The sequence below is a fragment of the Calliphora vicina genome, chromosome 5 (genome assembly GCF_958450345.1).
Source record: "Calliphora vicina chromosome 5, idCalVici1.1, whole genome shotgun sequence".
Lineage (NCBI taxonomy): Eukaryota > Metazoa > Arthropoda > Insecta > Diptera > Calliphoridae > Calliphora > Calliphora vicina.
Genome location: NC_088784.1, coordinates 91,531,556 through 91,548,119, shown reverse-complemented (window position 1 = coordinate 91,548,119; position 16,564 = coordinate 91,531,556). Strand labels below are relative to the sequence as shown.

Here is a 16,564-nt window from a genome sequence, read left to right as displayed (position 1 = left end):
TCAGTTCTTTTCTTTTAGAAACTCATGTTTATTAGTTTAAGCGTTTGGTATTGAAAGGCAAATGAGTTTTAAAACAAAATGTAATACATCAAATAAAAAAAGTAAGTAAACAACAACCCATCCCATTTTGGACATCAATACATCAATTAGAAAGATAAATTAAAGCCAAAAAACATGAATTAAAATCTTTAAAAGTCAAATACTCACTCTCTTGCTAAATAGTTTCATTCAATTTCTTTTCTCTTTAACCTTCACTCAAAACTAATCCACATATCCACCAAATTCTCAAGATGAATTGTAAAACCTGATTTATTAACTGAAACTAAAATATTCATGTAGTTCTCTAAAATTTTAATCTTAAAAGCTCTGCTTCTCCATCTTCTGCTACTTTACTAAAGAGGGCCAGGCCACTCCAGTCCATATTTAAAACATAAGCCATGTTTCTAAGTCAAATTAACACCAGACTATTTATTAAGCTGGCCAACAACATGTGATGATTGTGTTGAGGGGGGGGTTGGTTGCTGGCTGGCTGGTTTAAGTGAAAGTTTCTTAAGTTAGGCTCTGGTTTGTTGGTTTAACTGAGTGTCTGTGATTTGTTGCGATGAGATTGTGTTGTTTTATAAACTCCATATTCCAATATTCATTCAATACATAAATAAATACATACAGAGTTTTTTTTTCTTTTTTCAATTTTTAAATGTAGAAATGAAAACAATAACAAACAACAACAAAATGTGGTCAACCTGGTCCAAACAACAATAGCTGCTGCAAGCCAGCATCTTTTTGTACGTGCATGAAACTACGTTTTAGGTGTTGCAGCTACTTGCAACCATCATTACAAACGATCGACATACGTAATTTGACAACTACTAGATACAGGCAGATACGTTTTTAGTTACAATTTTTATTTGTGTCGAATTGAAACAAGTTTGAATATTTTATATCCATTTTTAAAGATTTTATTTTAAAATCTTAATTAATAAACCATTTAAGTATGCAATTCTAGTAGACTAAATTATAACTTAAAATAATTAATGTTAAACGTTTACCAAAGTTTGCAGATATGAATGCTAGGGTCAAAAAAATGGACCAGCTATTTAAAAATTGATGATAAATAGACCTGAAAGCGGAGCAAATGTGAAGTAATGCTTTAACTAAGGATCCAAGTATTTCATATGGAGCAGTCGCGAGTTAAATCTAGATCTCGTCAAATTTTTTTAGAATGTCAAACAGCGTTGAACAGATTGGAATGCTCAACGAAATTAATCAGCTTAAACTCGTATAAAGACTACGATTTGAAAGAAAAAAAAATTAAAAAAAATTGTTATGACTTAAAAATTACAGATTTACAATAGATGGCGTATTTTTGTTTTTAATAACTTATATATTATTTTGAAGGGTACATATCTGTCATTTATTCTCACTTAGTTATTGAACATTATAGTGTAAACAACAAAGTTTTTTTTACTTCGAAAATGTCGAATTTTGTACCAACAAAGCGTCATATGCGGGAAGTTTTGCTTTACTTTTTAAATTTGAAAAAAAGTGCAGCTGAAGTACACCGAAGCTTATGGTGAAAGTGAGAGAGATGACTTGATCGGTTCAGAATTTGTGATTTCGACACGGAAAACAAAGATCGCTCAGGCCAGCCAAAAAAGTTTGAAGATAAGGAATTGGAGGTATTACTCCATGAAGATTGTTTCAAAACTCAACAACAGCTTGTAAAGTCATTGGGAATTTCTCAAGCAGCAATTTCGAAACGTTTGCGAGCAGCAAGATTTATCCAAGAGCTAGAGAAATTGGGGTCCATACGAATTGATGCCGAGAGATCTTGAATGACGTTTTTGCATGTCCGAAATTATATTTGAACGCTATAAAAGAAAATAAATTTAGCATCGAATTATTACTTGCGATGAAAAATGGATCCATTACAATAACCCGAAGTGTAAGAGATCGTATGTGAAGCCCGTCCCACTAGCCGAATCGACACCAAAGCCAAATATCCATTGCGCTAATGTAATTTTCTGTATTTGATGAGCTGCTGAAATCTGACCAGACCATCGCAGAGAATCTGTATCGAATGCAACCTGTATCGAATGGCCAAAAACGTCCAGAATATACGGCCAGACATGAAACCGTAATATTCCATCATAACAACGATCAGGACCTGCCCCGTCCGACTACTATTTATTTCGATCGATGCATAACGCTCTCTCTCTCTGGGATACGCTTCACTTGGGAAGAGAGGATCCGATATTGGCGTGATTTGTTCTTGGCCTCAAAAGATGAGCAGTTATTTTGGCACAGAATCCATATGCTGCCAGAAAGATGAGAAAATGTCATAGCTAACAATGGTCAATACTTTGAATAAATTTATATCGTACAAATGTTTAAATGTTTAAAATTAAAGCTAAAAATTTGAAAAATTCCGCATTTTTAAGTCATACACCAATAGAAGTAACACTTGAAATCTACGTTTTGACAGAATAATGAACAGTTTGTACTGTCTAAGTCCAGTTAAGTTACCCCAAAATCGGGCAAATTCCGATTCAAACCAAGAACGATTTCGTTCCATTGTGTATCCACGAGGGATGCCAAGGAAAGGTTCAGGACCTATGAACGATCGTCGATCACTACTATGGGCCAGACAATCAGCTAGTTTATTATCAGCGTGGTCTTCATGGCCAGATACCTAGCACAAGGTAAGTTCATTGTGCGCATCGAGTTCATTCAAAGATGTCCAGCTGTCCAAGACAACACCAGATTTCACATCAGAAGATGATAAGGCTTTTAGCGCAGCCTAACTATCCGACATAACAAAGATCCTAATATTACTTAATCTCCTTCTTAAACATTCATTAGAGCATATAAGGATGGCGTAAATCTCCGCCTGAAATATTGATGGGAATGTCACCATTAGCCTGTTTGAAACCATCGATAAACCACATCTGATCGGCATTATCCTGCCACCATATGTGATTTATCCACTCATCCCTTTCAGGTGTAAGGAACCTAAACTATCCTGCAATGCTAGGATAATTTCCAAAGATGCCTAGAATACGCATATGCCCAACCACATCACCCGGTAGTCTCCTATAGGCTTCCTCCATTATCAATATATGTAAGGATTGGGATGTGTAGGATTGCACCCTAAGTTCTATACATAGACCAGGCTCGGATCCAGTTCAACCATTTGGGGGAGGAAATAAATTAAAATTTATTTTACATTTTTCTTTTTATACCCTTCACCTTCGTGAGAAGGGTATATATAAGTTTGCCATTCCGTTTGTAATTTCCACAATATAATTTTCCTACCCTATAAAGTATATATGTATATTCTGGATCCTTATAAATAGTGGAGTCGATTAAGCCATGTCCGTCTGTCTGTTGAAATCAACTTTCCGAAGCCCAGAAATAACTTACATACACGATTCAAACATCAATATCTCCGGAATTCTTTAAAATCGAGAAAATCGGTCCACAAATGGCTGCGATTTAAGGAAAAAACCAGGACAACCTCGATTTTCGACCTATATCTGGATTACTAAGTCATTAATATAGACAATATGGATAACTAATGATAGATATTTCAAAGACCTTTGCAACGACGTACATATATAAGACCATAGAAAATTGGACCTACAATGGGTCAAAATCGGAAAAAATATTTTTTAACCAGAATTTTTTTTTTCCAAAAATTTTTTTTTTCGCTAAATGTTAAAAAAAAAAAAATTTTAAAAAAAAAACAATTCGAAAAAAAAATTTTTACAAAAAATTAAAAAATAACTTTGGAAAAAAAATAAATTTTGTTTAGTTGAATTTGGTGAAGCATATATAAGATTCGACACAGCCGAATATAGCTCTCTTACTTGTTTATATTAAAAGTTGGACCTACAATGGGTCAAAATGGGAAAAAAATATTTTTTAACCCGTATTTTTTATTCAACAAAAGTTTTTTTTCGCTAATATGTATTAAAAAAAAATTTAAAAAAATAAATATTTTTAAAATTTAAAAAAAAAAACCATTCGAAAAAATTTTTTTCCCAAAAAATTAAAAAAACTTTGGAAAAAAATAAATTTTGTTTACCTAAAAATATTTAAAATTTTTATTTTGAAGTATAAAAATGGTGAAGGATATACACGATTTGACACAGCTATCATAGCTCTCTTACTTGTTTATATTAAAACGTTTCGGTTTTGGTGGGAAATTTTCCGTTTTTCACCCCGCTCCCCTGGATCAGGGCCTGACATAGACAATATGTATATCAAACGAAAGGTACTCGTATTCTCAAACCTAAATAGTAGCTATCAGGAAAACAGTAAGGAGTATTTGCTAAATTGCATTAAAAACAATGCAATTTTTCCGGGTTCAGGGCCGATATATTTTCATTCCTTGTTATTTGCATAACATTTTTGTACAATAAAAGCATTAATTCAGGGGGCAGGATTACGAGCCATACCTTGAAGTTTCGTTTATGAATTTTCTAGCTGTTTAATGCAGCAGCAGTGTTGTAATGATGAAGAGCATTATCATCTCTAGCTGTCTACAACTTGAATCTTTTTTTTTTAATTTTCTAAAAATATTTTTATTTTCTTCATCATCATCATCATCATCAACTTCACATAATAATGAAATGCCAGTTTATTGTATCAAAAAAAAAAGAAATACTAATAAAGTTTTCTATTTATTTATTTTGTATTGCTGAATGAATGGATGGATGGTTGGATTATGACAATGATGATGTTGCTGTTGCTGTGAGAGCGGCTTATTTTAACTTTTATTTTTGTTACCAACGATTTGTGGGCTTTTTGTGTTTTTTTTTTTGGTTTTTGTTTTGCTAAAATATACTTTCATTTCAAACTCATAAAAACTCGTTAAATATTTCTTATTTCTCATCTCTTGGTTATGTTTTATTTAAACCGCTTTTTTATTCTCTTTTTTGAGTGTGTTTCAGAGTTGGGTTTTAGTATTTTCTGTTTGTTTTGTTTTTGTTGTTTTAAAAAACAAGTAAATAACAGTTTTATAACTTTTGGCGCCTACAATTTCGTGGAACATGCGCATCATTTCCATTCATTTAAACATTGGCTCGTTGCCGCTGTTCCATTTCTTTTTATTTTCTCATGCTTTTTCCCACCCATTTCTTCTTATCAGACAGTCAGTCATTCTGTTCCAAAAAAATCATGTTGTTATTGTTATTGTTGCTGCGGTTAACAATTATATATTTTTTTTTTATTTTGGTTTAATTCTTTTTAACATTCTTTTTAATATTGTATAAAGTTAAAGTAGAAATAATAAATAAAAAATTATATACATATGTACCTATGTAATGTGGGTCAAGTACATAAATACCCTCCTATACATATTGCATAATTATGCAGCAAATGAGAAGAAAAGTACATGGACATGGCTTTTATTTCCATTGTGTTGCAGCATTCGAGTAGGATATTATAGTATTTTATAACAAAAATCTTGAGCATTTAAAGTGGTTAACGTATGTCAAATACATATATGTACATAATACCCTTTTATTGTTATAACCAGGGCAAGTTTAAATATGCACAAACAAAATTTAAAATAAGCAAAAAAGCTCAAAAAACTAGAACTATGCAGAAAGGGCATTTTTTAAGCCCGATAGATAGAACTTACGAAAGGATTAACTGTCAAACGAACTCTCATACTGCGCTCACTTTATGACATTTATGATCAGCAGGGAAACCAAAATATGCAAATGCATGTTTTTTCTGATGAGTCTAATGGGCACATGGATAAGATATTTACACGTTTCAGAACTATTTAAGAATTTTGGCATCGATTTGTTAGTGCATATTTTTGCATATTTTACCCTTTAATGCATATTTTTGCATATATTTGTTTTAGGAGCATATTTATGTCATATTTTTGCGTTTTAAAGCATATTTTACTGTTTAATAGCATATTTAACTTTATCAAAAACAAATTTTGTCTTACTTATTTAAGCCAACATTTTGTAATTGCAATAATAACCTTAATTGAAGAAGTGACTTTATATTTATATAAAATATCATCAAAAAATACATCTCGAGGACTTTTCATAACTTAAGTTCCTATTGTTTTTATGTTGTATTTATTTTTTGTTATATTTTTTAGTTCTTGTTATTATACCTTCACCTTCGTGGGAAGGGTATATATAAGTTTGGCATTCCGTTTGTAATTTCTACATTTTTCATTTCCGACCCTATAAAGTATATATATTAATCGGAGTCGATTAAGCCATGTCCGTCTGTCCGTCTGTCTGTTGAAATCAATTTTCTGAAGACCCCAGATATCTTCGGGATCCAAATCTTCAATAATTCTGTCAGACATGCTTTCGAGAAGTTTGCTATTTAAAATCAGCAAAATCGGTCCATAAATAACGGAGATATGAGCAAAAAACCGGGACAACCTCGATTTTTTTATCTATATCTGGATTACTAAGTCATTAATATAGACAATATGGATATATAATGATAGATATTTCAAAGTCCATTGCAACGATGTAGATAAGGCTATAGTAAGTTGGACCTACAATGGCTCAAAATCGGGAAAAATATTTTATAACCCGAATTTTTTTTTCATCAAACAATTTTTTTTGTCATAAATTAAAAATTATGTAAAAGTTTATTTTTTAACCTCATATTTTTTAAATTTTAAGAGCATATTTTAAAGTTTTTACTACATATTTAAAGCGCTTAAAACGTTTTTTTTAGAGCATATTTCCGGTTTTCCTGATGATCAGTATACTGTGGCAAATCATCATGAGCTAGAACAACGCGACCAAATTATCCAAAATTACTTTGGAACTATTTTATCGCAAAGTTATGTTCCTGGATGAGGCTAATTTTTGGCTTAACGGGTTTGTTAATAATCAAAATTTCCGCATATGGAGTGAGACCTAATCCACATCAGACCCTACGAATTACATTATATCAAGAAAAAGGCAGCGTTTGGTGCTGGTGTTTACAACTGTTAATGAAGATCGTTTCAGCACCATGATCAATAATTTTTTTTTTGAAAATATGGATTAGATTGATTCAGGCGAAATGTGGTTTCAATAGGAGGTGGGTAGTCTCTGGATTGTGCTGATCGTGTTATTCATAACATACGGCCAGCAATTCTCGAAAAAGTGGCTCAAAATTGGACTTCCAGAATCATATGCCTGAAATCTTTTTCATATGCTAATGCCATGTATTGATCTTTCGAATAAAACTAATTAGTTTGGTTACATTTTTTCCTGTTTTCAAAATTAAATGCCAAAATATAATAGGCGGTTGGGTCAATAAGTCTTCGACTTTTTAATTTTCCCGGCTCTTTACTGAAAGGGCAATACTTCTCCTGTCAACAGGCATCTATCAGTTGACTTCTGTCACAATTTGAACAAGCTGCGTCATTTAGTTTGTATTTGATAGAAATTGATAGTAGACTATCTTGTGACTTGAGGAGAAATTGAAAAAAAACATATACATTTCAATGGTAAAAAAGTGGTTTGCTGAATTTCGTTATGGCCGTACAAGCACGAAAGATGCCGAACGTTCTGAACGCCTAATTGAGGTGTCTACCCCCGAAAGAATTGAACAAATCACGATATGGTGTTGGCCGATCGGAGATTGAAAGCGCGAGAGATTGTGTTTTCTCGTGAAGTGATATGAAGTTTCCAGGAAAAAATCAATGAATTACTCCGGATTTAGACCCGAGTGACTATTTCTTGATGTTCTAGGCATGTGTATTCAGTGCGATGTCCGATGGACAATACATATTTTTCAAGTGTTGAAGGAAGCATTCAAGTGCCTTGGTTTTCTAAAACGGTGTAGGAAATACTTTACTCCATCTGATCTTACAATTTACACCACTTATATTCGACCTAAAATGGAATACAACTCTCATGTATGGGCCAGAGCTACAATGTCTATTTTGGAGTTACTCGACCGCGTACAGGAAGGACAAAGGTGCTTATCGGTGACAGTAGGGTATTTAGCTCTATTGACTCTCTGAAACATCGTCGCAATGTAGGGTGTATTTCACTGTTTATCTATACTACAATGGAATGTGTTCTGCAGAAATTAGGAAACCGTTCCCGAAACCCATAGTTTTTTAAGCAATACACGTTCTTCGGCAAGGGCTCTTTCTGCTCATCGTGGTTGACTGGACAGTGGATCGCACAACGCATTACTGGAAAAATTCGTTCTTTAGCCGTACAGTCCGTATGTGGAATAAGCTTCCTGCTGTAGTTTTTCCAGTCACATTCAATACAGGAAAATTCAAATGAAATGTCCACAAACACTACTCCCTCTATCCTCTCTCCCATAACCTATTTTCCTAGTTCCAACGCAATGCATTTCATAATAAGGGGTCATCCCCTGAGTGCTGGTCCAAGCAAAGAAATAATTTTTTTTCTTCGAAAAATGTCTGTAATAAGCTAAAACTTACTTTTCATTCAAGAAGCTTGAAAAACTTGCCCTGTTTATAACATACTAAGATGATTAGTTTCAGTGAAATGTGTTAAGTCCTTCGTTTTGAGGATTTGCCACATAAGTTTTTTTATACATGAGGATGTTGCCAATTAGTTGGCACTAAACTTTTGTACTGTTTTGGTTTTTAATTTCAAATTTTAATTATTTCATTTGTAAAGCTCTTAAAATGCAACATTAATTGTCCTAAATAATTAAATACTGAAAAGCAAGATTGGGTACCGTTTCAGCTCGTCTAAGGTTATTGCTTAAATACAATTACCTAAATGACTGCAATTATAAACAAGTAAGAGTGCTATATTATTATATACCCCTTCACCAAAGAATACTTTAAGATAATTCATTCATGCTGAAGAATAGTGTAAAATAACGTTACCGCTAAAACACCGTCACCAAATTATCGTTATCGTTACCTTTAAACGGTTACGAGTCTGCAGCCAACTTTACTCTTAACACTAGTGTTTTTTTGAAAAACAATTTATTATCCTAAACTTAAAAAAAATTTGCCTTTACTTTAAATAATTTGGCCATTCAACTGTGATATTTTAGAAATTTAATTAAATCTAAATTTATACTTAGTAATTACATTTAGCATTTGGAATAGAGTCAAGACGGAAATGAACTTCGAAAATTTAAAATAGATTTTTTTCTATATATACAGAGAACAAATGACACACAAGGCAAATGTCAAATTGGAAATGTCACACCATATAAATTTATTTTATTTAAATTTATTTATGTCAATGTGTGCAAGATGGCTCTAAAATTGTTTAGCGAGTGGAACTAACTATCCCTGGGAATAGACAAACGATATTTCAGCTGAAGAAGAACTGACATCATATTCTGAAAACGAAATTGATGAGAACATCACCGTCAACGTCAAACACTACAGATCAATAATAAACAATTTCTTTTGTCCTGAATTGAAAGCGAACCTCACATTTTGTTTGAACGATTTCAGGGAATATTTATCTCTGGCAGTGGTGAAGTGAATTAGCCAACAAGATCATACATTGTGGGATTTACCTTCGTGCATTTCGAAAAAGACGCTACGAAGTTGAGCACTACTTTTGCTCTGGAATTACTTTACTATCCTCAAAATGTTACTATTTGTTGGGGATTTTGCGCCTGCGGGATCGTTGATCGTCAATGGTCTCGCACTACAAATCAATAATATACAATTTCTTTTGGTCTGAATTGAATGATAATGGAAGTTACGTTCAAAATATTTGGACGCCAAGTTTGGCATGAAAAATTTGAGGTTACAAACATATTTCCCGGGGATGAAGTGAATTGACCAACAAGATAATGCAAATTGATCTCGCTAGACTTTCTATTGAGGGATTTTCTTTTCAAGCACTTCAAAAAAGAGTTACGAAGTTAAGAACTACGTTTGCTCTCCAGCTAGCGCAGCACTTAACATTCCCTTACAGAAGACATGATTTTTGTATGGATAGTTCCTACATGGAATCATGTTTGGGTGTGTTTTATTTAGGAATTCAGCAGTAAAATGTATATGCGTTCCTTACTCATATTTTAATTAGTTACTTAAATGGGATTTCATTCTGATTGCTTATTAATATTATAAGATCTCTACTAAAATTTACATTAAATAAAATTTACTATAAAATATGAAATTTTAATTATATTGTAATAAAAAAATAAGCCGAACAATATGTTCATCTTGACCAAAACAAGAACATTAATTGACACTTCATATTCATATCTGTTTGTTATTTTGTTATTTTTTTTTTTTGTAGGTAGGAATGGTTGCTGTCCAAAAACGACAGCAATAAACATATTTAACCATATGGTCAATGAAGCTTAACAAAACTGTGTATCATAGATAAAACTATGCTATTTGCTATTATCTATGTATGTTGTCAGGTTGGTTTGTTGGTTCGAAGGCAGGCAGACGGGCAGGGCAGCCTAATAAACACCAACTTAAATGAATGAAAGAATCAAGTTGAAAAACAGGTGCTGAGATGCACTTGCGTCAGCACTAAATAAAAATGCAAACAGAAAACATCTAAAGAAAGCTGCTGCATACTTATGTATGAATATCATACCTATGTATACAACAGCAGCAGCAGCAAAAACTCAACATCAACCGGATTCTGTATTCAAACCACAACAAAACCAAGAAAACCACCAAAACCAACCCACACACATTTTTGCCACAATGCTGCTGCTATTTTTCTTTCGAATACGTACTAACTACACTTAGTTTTGAAGTCAGGGATGTCAAATGTTGTACTATGTTATTTTTTCAGTACTATTACATCGCTCGATTAGTTCATGACAATTATTCAGAATGTGACTTAAAAATTGAAGTACAACTAAAAATTACGAATCGTGACAGATAAAAAACACATTTCATGTAACTGATCGAAAAATGTATTCGATATTCTCCAAGGTTACAACAATATCCAATAGCCCACACTGATCACATTCATTAAAATTAGATCTGAGACCTGCCAAAGAGTAACTAAAGGATGTCAATTAAGCACCAACCAACACTGATCACATTCATTAAAATTAAATTTGAGACCTGTCTAAATGGTGTCAATTGACCAATTCAAATGTCAAAGCGACAGGGACCCTTTATGGACGCCCAATTGAGATCTCTAGCAATTCAAAAAATCAAGATATGGTGTTGGCTGATCGGAGATTAAAAGTGCGAGAGCTTGTGGAATAAGAAAGCTTTGCTCAAGATGGCTGTCGCGTTAGCTCACAATCAGGTACACACATGTGCAGTTTCCATGAAAAAAAATCCATGAATTAGGCTACGAAATGCTACCTCTTCCACCCTATTCTCCGGAATTAGCCTGGAGTGATTATTTCTTATCTCCAAACCTGAAGATATGTCTCGAAAGAGATTTGACTGCAACGATCAAATCATCTCACAAAAAAACAAGTAAGAGAGCTATTTCGGCTGTGCCGAATCTTATATACCCTTCACCAAATTATACTTCAAAATAAAAATTTTAAATATTTTCAGGTAAACAAAATTTTTTTTTTTTTGTTTTTTAAATTTTTTTAATATTTAGCGGAAAAAAAATATTGGTGAAAAAAATCGGGTTAAAAAATATTTTTCCGATTTTGACCCATTGTAGGTCCAACTTACTATGGTTTTATATACGTCATTGCAAAGGTCTTTGAAATATAGAGGTTGTCCTGGTTTTTTCCTCATATCTCAGCCATTTGAAGACCGATTTTGCTGATTTTAAATAGCAAACTTCTCGAAAGCATGACTGACAGAATTATTGAAGATTTGGATCCCGAAGATATCTGGGGTCTTCAGAAAATTGATTTCAACAGACAGACGGACATGGCTTAATCGACTCCGCTATCTATAAGGATCCAGAATATGTATAATGAAATGAAAAATGTAGAAATTACAAACGGAATGACAAACTTATATATACCCTTCTCACGAAGGTGAAGGGTATAATAACAATTTTGAAGGCACGACCTATTTGACCCATTCTAGTCAAATAGGAGTAAATGAACAAAGGAGAGAATTTTGTAAATGATTTTACGAATTTTAAAAACATTTAAAATATTAATTTTTTAACATTATTCCAAAACAAGTAATGGCTTAGCCTCTAATCTGACTTAAGTCATTTCGCCAAGTGATATTTGTAGATCTAACGTAAGTCCAAGTTGATTCAAAATCCTGGTTAACACAAAATTCCTCTTCAAAAAATTTTATTTCGATTTTCCATCTTCCCATCAGAAATATTTGAAATAGGATTTTCATATGACTGTTTCAGTTTCGAAAATGATGTCATCAGTTTTATTCTTTTAGTTAAGAGATCTGTTACCTTTTTTAAAAATTTAAGTTTTCCATGCCTGATTACAGGTATTTATTGTGATTAAAGAGAAGGAAATAGTTAAAGGAGTGAGTGAAAAATAGTATCAAATTAACAACAATAATAAAGTGTATTAAATAAATAATGTTGTACTTAGTATGGTTAAACAAATCAGAGAAAAGTGTAATAAAATGCAATAGTATCCCACAAATAACAGTTACAAAAATAATAACTAGGGCTGGGATTATCATGTAAATACAAGTTTGTAGCTGGTTATCCAAAAATCAAGGTTGATCAACAACATTTTGCAAAAAAAACGTCATCGATGTTATGTTGCATATTTTTGCATATTTTTTTAATTTGCATATTTTATGATTTGTATTGTATATTTTTGCATGTTTTATAGTTGTTACTTATGACATAGGTTTAGAAAGTATGACTTTAGAATATATAAACAAATTTACGAATTTTACATAAAACTAATAAAGGAAAAGATAATTTCAAGGGAGTTTATCAATAATCTAAAATTGGAAATTAGTTCTTGAACTATTAGCCGCAGGCCATAATAACTATTGCTAAAAAAAAACCGTACAGATAGTATACAATTATCTAAAGAATATTTAAACTGGTAATGGAATGGTTCTCTTATCGGATAAATCCAAATCTTATATATAAAATAGCCGACACGTTTTTTTGTGGTACACTTTTAAGTATGTTATTGTTCACCAATATTGATGAAACATATATGGTTTAAAAGGTTTTTTTCTCCAGATATGCACAATATAATTATTTAAAAAATCATTACATAACAGTGGTAAAACGCGTTTTAAAAGTGGTCGAATTTCGGCCACCAGACGATTCTAGTACAATTTAAGAAGCTGTAGTGCTGGAACATTTGTAAGATGGCTGAAGGGAATGAAATTGGAATCCAAGTACACAAATAGCACTGCAGTTCATTGAACTAGTTCCGCCACGTCGAGTTAGTCAGCCATTGAGAACTACAGCTATTGACTGCAGCATAACACTTCACTATTAAATTCAATAGTACTAATTCTCCTGCATTTCAGAGAGAAAAATGTATCAGTGAGCAGAGTTGAACTCATTAACTCTTTTTTAGTCTCTAACTACTAAGTCACAGCTCTTATTTTTGCATTGCTCTCCATTTGTTATTAAGAATTTAATGTGGGCCTAGTCTAAATTTTTGCATTTTCTGCATCATCAGTGAGAATCAAAATACCAACGGCCACATTCAGCATTACATATGGTCATCGAAGTGGTATATTTTAGAGGATTGTATTTTACTCGAATTAATTTTCAAAAACTCAAAACGAATATCTGGCTATTGTTTATTAGTGAATATACTGGGAAAATTAAGTGCAAATGATAACAATTTAAGTACCACTTTAACAGTCACGAACTAGTTTGTTGTACAAGTAGTAATTAATATAGCCAGTGTAAGATTTCCAATTTGCATTTTTCAAACTGCTGGGAAGACAGTCAAGTTGGTCGGTGGCAATATTATGGAGTGGGGCTGTTATTCAAGGTAAGGTGTGGGCTCAATTCATATCATAAAATATAACTATAACTGAATCTGTAACAGATCCATTTTAAAAGATGTTATCTATCAATATGCTTAGGAAAATATGCTCGTAAATTGAAGATTACGGCAAGACAATGAATCCGTAAATACCTCTAGGGTTGTAACCGAGTGATTACCATTTAATGAGGTAAGTGTCCATAAGAAAACCTACTAGAAAATGTATATGCAGTTACAAGGGAATGGCAAAATGTTTCAATGGAGATTGTAATTGAATCTTAAATTAATTCAATGCATGTCTCAATAATGCAGTAATAAAAATCCAGGGATATACAACCCAACACTGTGTAATTACAAGCGCCAGAAAATTTTTGTAAAAGTGAAACCTAAATTTCCATTGTTTTGTCAATACCATTAAATACCATAGAGAAAATATACAATGAGCGGAAACTTGAAAAAAAAACTATAACAACAAAAATTACTCAATAAAGTTACATATACGAGTGTTACTTAGGTTTTTGACAACTGAGTTAGGTCTTTGATAGAAGAGTTTCTGATCTGTCTGTAATAATCTATGGTGTATACTTTTTAGTTTGTTTTCTATTTTCAGAATTTAATTGTTTTTTTTTTTTTTTGTTAATATAAGTAAATAAAAGTATATATTATATAAATACTAAACAAATACAAATTTTTTAAGATTTTTTTGAATTATTACTTATTGAATATTTGAAAAAGTTTACATTGTATTGTCAACTACAGTTGAAATTCGTCAACTATTTCATAGACATTTTGGAAATTAGGTCGGAAAAAATTAAAAAAAAAATCAAAGGGTTTTATCCATAGAGAATAGACAAAGACCTATCTCAGTTGTCAGAAACCTAAGTGGTGAGAATGTATTAGTAGAAAAAACTATGTGAAAACAAAAACAACACTCGTACGTGTGATTACTTTGAGTAATTTTTTTTCTCTATGGTTTTATCATTTAAGATATTAGAGTTAGGAAATATGTATATAAAAATAAATATCCAAAACTTCTAAACTATTATTAATTTTCTGTGAAAAATTAAACATTTTTTAAATTGTTAAAAATTTCTATAAAAAATATTTTTTTAATAAAATATGTCAATCAATAATTAGTTTAATTTCCATATTAAAATATCCAACAATCTTTAAAACAATAACCAGTAATAACTATTACCCAACCCTGTACTCTAACAGAGTATTAAAAAAAAGAGTACAAGACAAGAAAACAACAACAGAGAGTAACTAATCAAACAAGAGACTTTATAAATGAGGAATAAAATAAAAATAAAAAAATACCTTAACAGCAAGGAAAAAGAAGACAAAAAAAACACAATTAAAAATTCGCATTGCATACGAAATTGCAAGGTGACACCCTTTTCAAAGTTGAAACATCAACAACACAAGTGGATTTTATTTTTTATCTATGAAAATTAATTAAACAATTTCATAAAATATAACTTAAACTTACCTTTTCTTTGGCACGTCCAGCGTGTTTTTGTACAGATTTCGCCAACATGATTCCTTTATTTTCAGCCATTAACTATTTGACACAACTTTATTAATAAATTAAAAGGTTTTTGATTTTTCGGTTTATTTTTAGCACTTTTCGATTAATTTTCTTCGTTTTTTCTTTATTTTTCAGAAAATTTTGTTTAAAAAAAATTTTCTTTTTTTTTATAAAATTTGTAGGTATTAAAATTATTTATGTATGTAAATGCACAATAATTCTTTATATATTTTTTTGTTAAATAATTTTTTAATTTTAGTAAAATTTCGCACTTGTTTTTATTTTATAAATATTTTCGTAAAAAAAAAAAAAATTACTTTATTCTGGCACTTAAAATAGCAACAACAAAAATTTCGTCGGTAAAGTAGTGATACTTGAGACACTATTTGCTTGCTTGCTATAGGTCCCCAAAAACACTGAAACTGCTGAACTGAACTGGTCGGTCGTTGGGTTCGTTTGACTCTGTGTGTACGAAATATTGTACGTTAAAGAAATATTATTGTGTTGAAATAACAAAAACAAAAAACAAAAAAAAGCAATAACAAAATACTTTGACAAGAAAAGCAAGAGAAAGAAATTTAGTAGCAGTGTTGACTGACTAACTGACTGGCTGGCTGGCTGAATGACAAAACACGCGAACAGAACTTTGCGATGCAATTGAATACAATAATACAAGCGAACTACGAAATGTGTTACGTTTAACGGCTCCAACTCAACTCAGCATGCTACAGTACGCGTTATAATAAAATAGCCCCCCATCAAATTAAAACACACACATACACCCAAAAAATACGTGTGTTATTTTGTAAAAGCTCTCTGTTACTCTCTGTTTTTTTTTTAAATAATAAAATGCTCATTAAGCACATGACGTCTTCTTACCGTTATGCTAAATACTCTCTGCTTACAATCAAATATTGTTAAAAAGTTTACGTTTATTTACAAAATTATACTGTTTTTTTTACCTTTAACGCTAAATTGATCGATCACTTTTACTCTTTTTTATTGTTTACTCAATTATTCTCAGTTTTTGTCTTCCTTCTCTATAACCCCCCCACTCTTTTTCGTGTTAGTTAATAAATTAAAGCTTTGTATAAATTGATTGTATTATCCACCTTTTAATTCCCCCACTTATACACTTGCTTACACTACTGCTCTGTCAATTTAAAACTTTCTTAATTTTAGTAAGGTGCTAGTAAA

At 31.6% G+C, this 16,564-nt stretch overlaps 1 protein-coding gene across 2 annotated transcripts in view; it reads right to left on the bottom strand.

Annotated features, from left to right (window-relative positions):
• Positions 1 to 16,087, bottom strand: part of Amph (amphiphysin) — a 116,091-nt gene extending 100,004 nt beyond the window's left edge. Inside the window, exon 1 of one of the 2 annotated variants that reach the window (XM_065511497.1) lies at positions 15,329 to 16,087. In XM_065511497.1, the coding sequence (XP_065367569.1) occupies positions 15,329 to 15,397 (69 nt within the window). In that variant the 5' untranslated portion in view covers positions 15,398 to 16,087. The remainder of the gene's footprint in view (positions 1 to 15,328) is intronic. The other variant, XM_065511498.1, reaches the window with a different exon arrangement.
• Between the last annotated feature and the right edge of the window lie 477 nt (positions 16,088 to 16,564).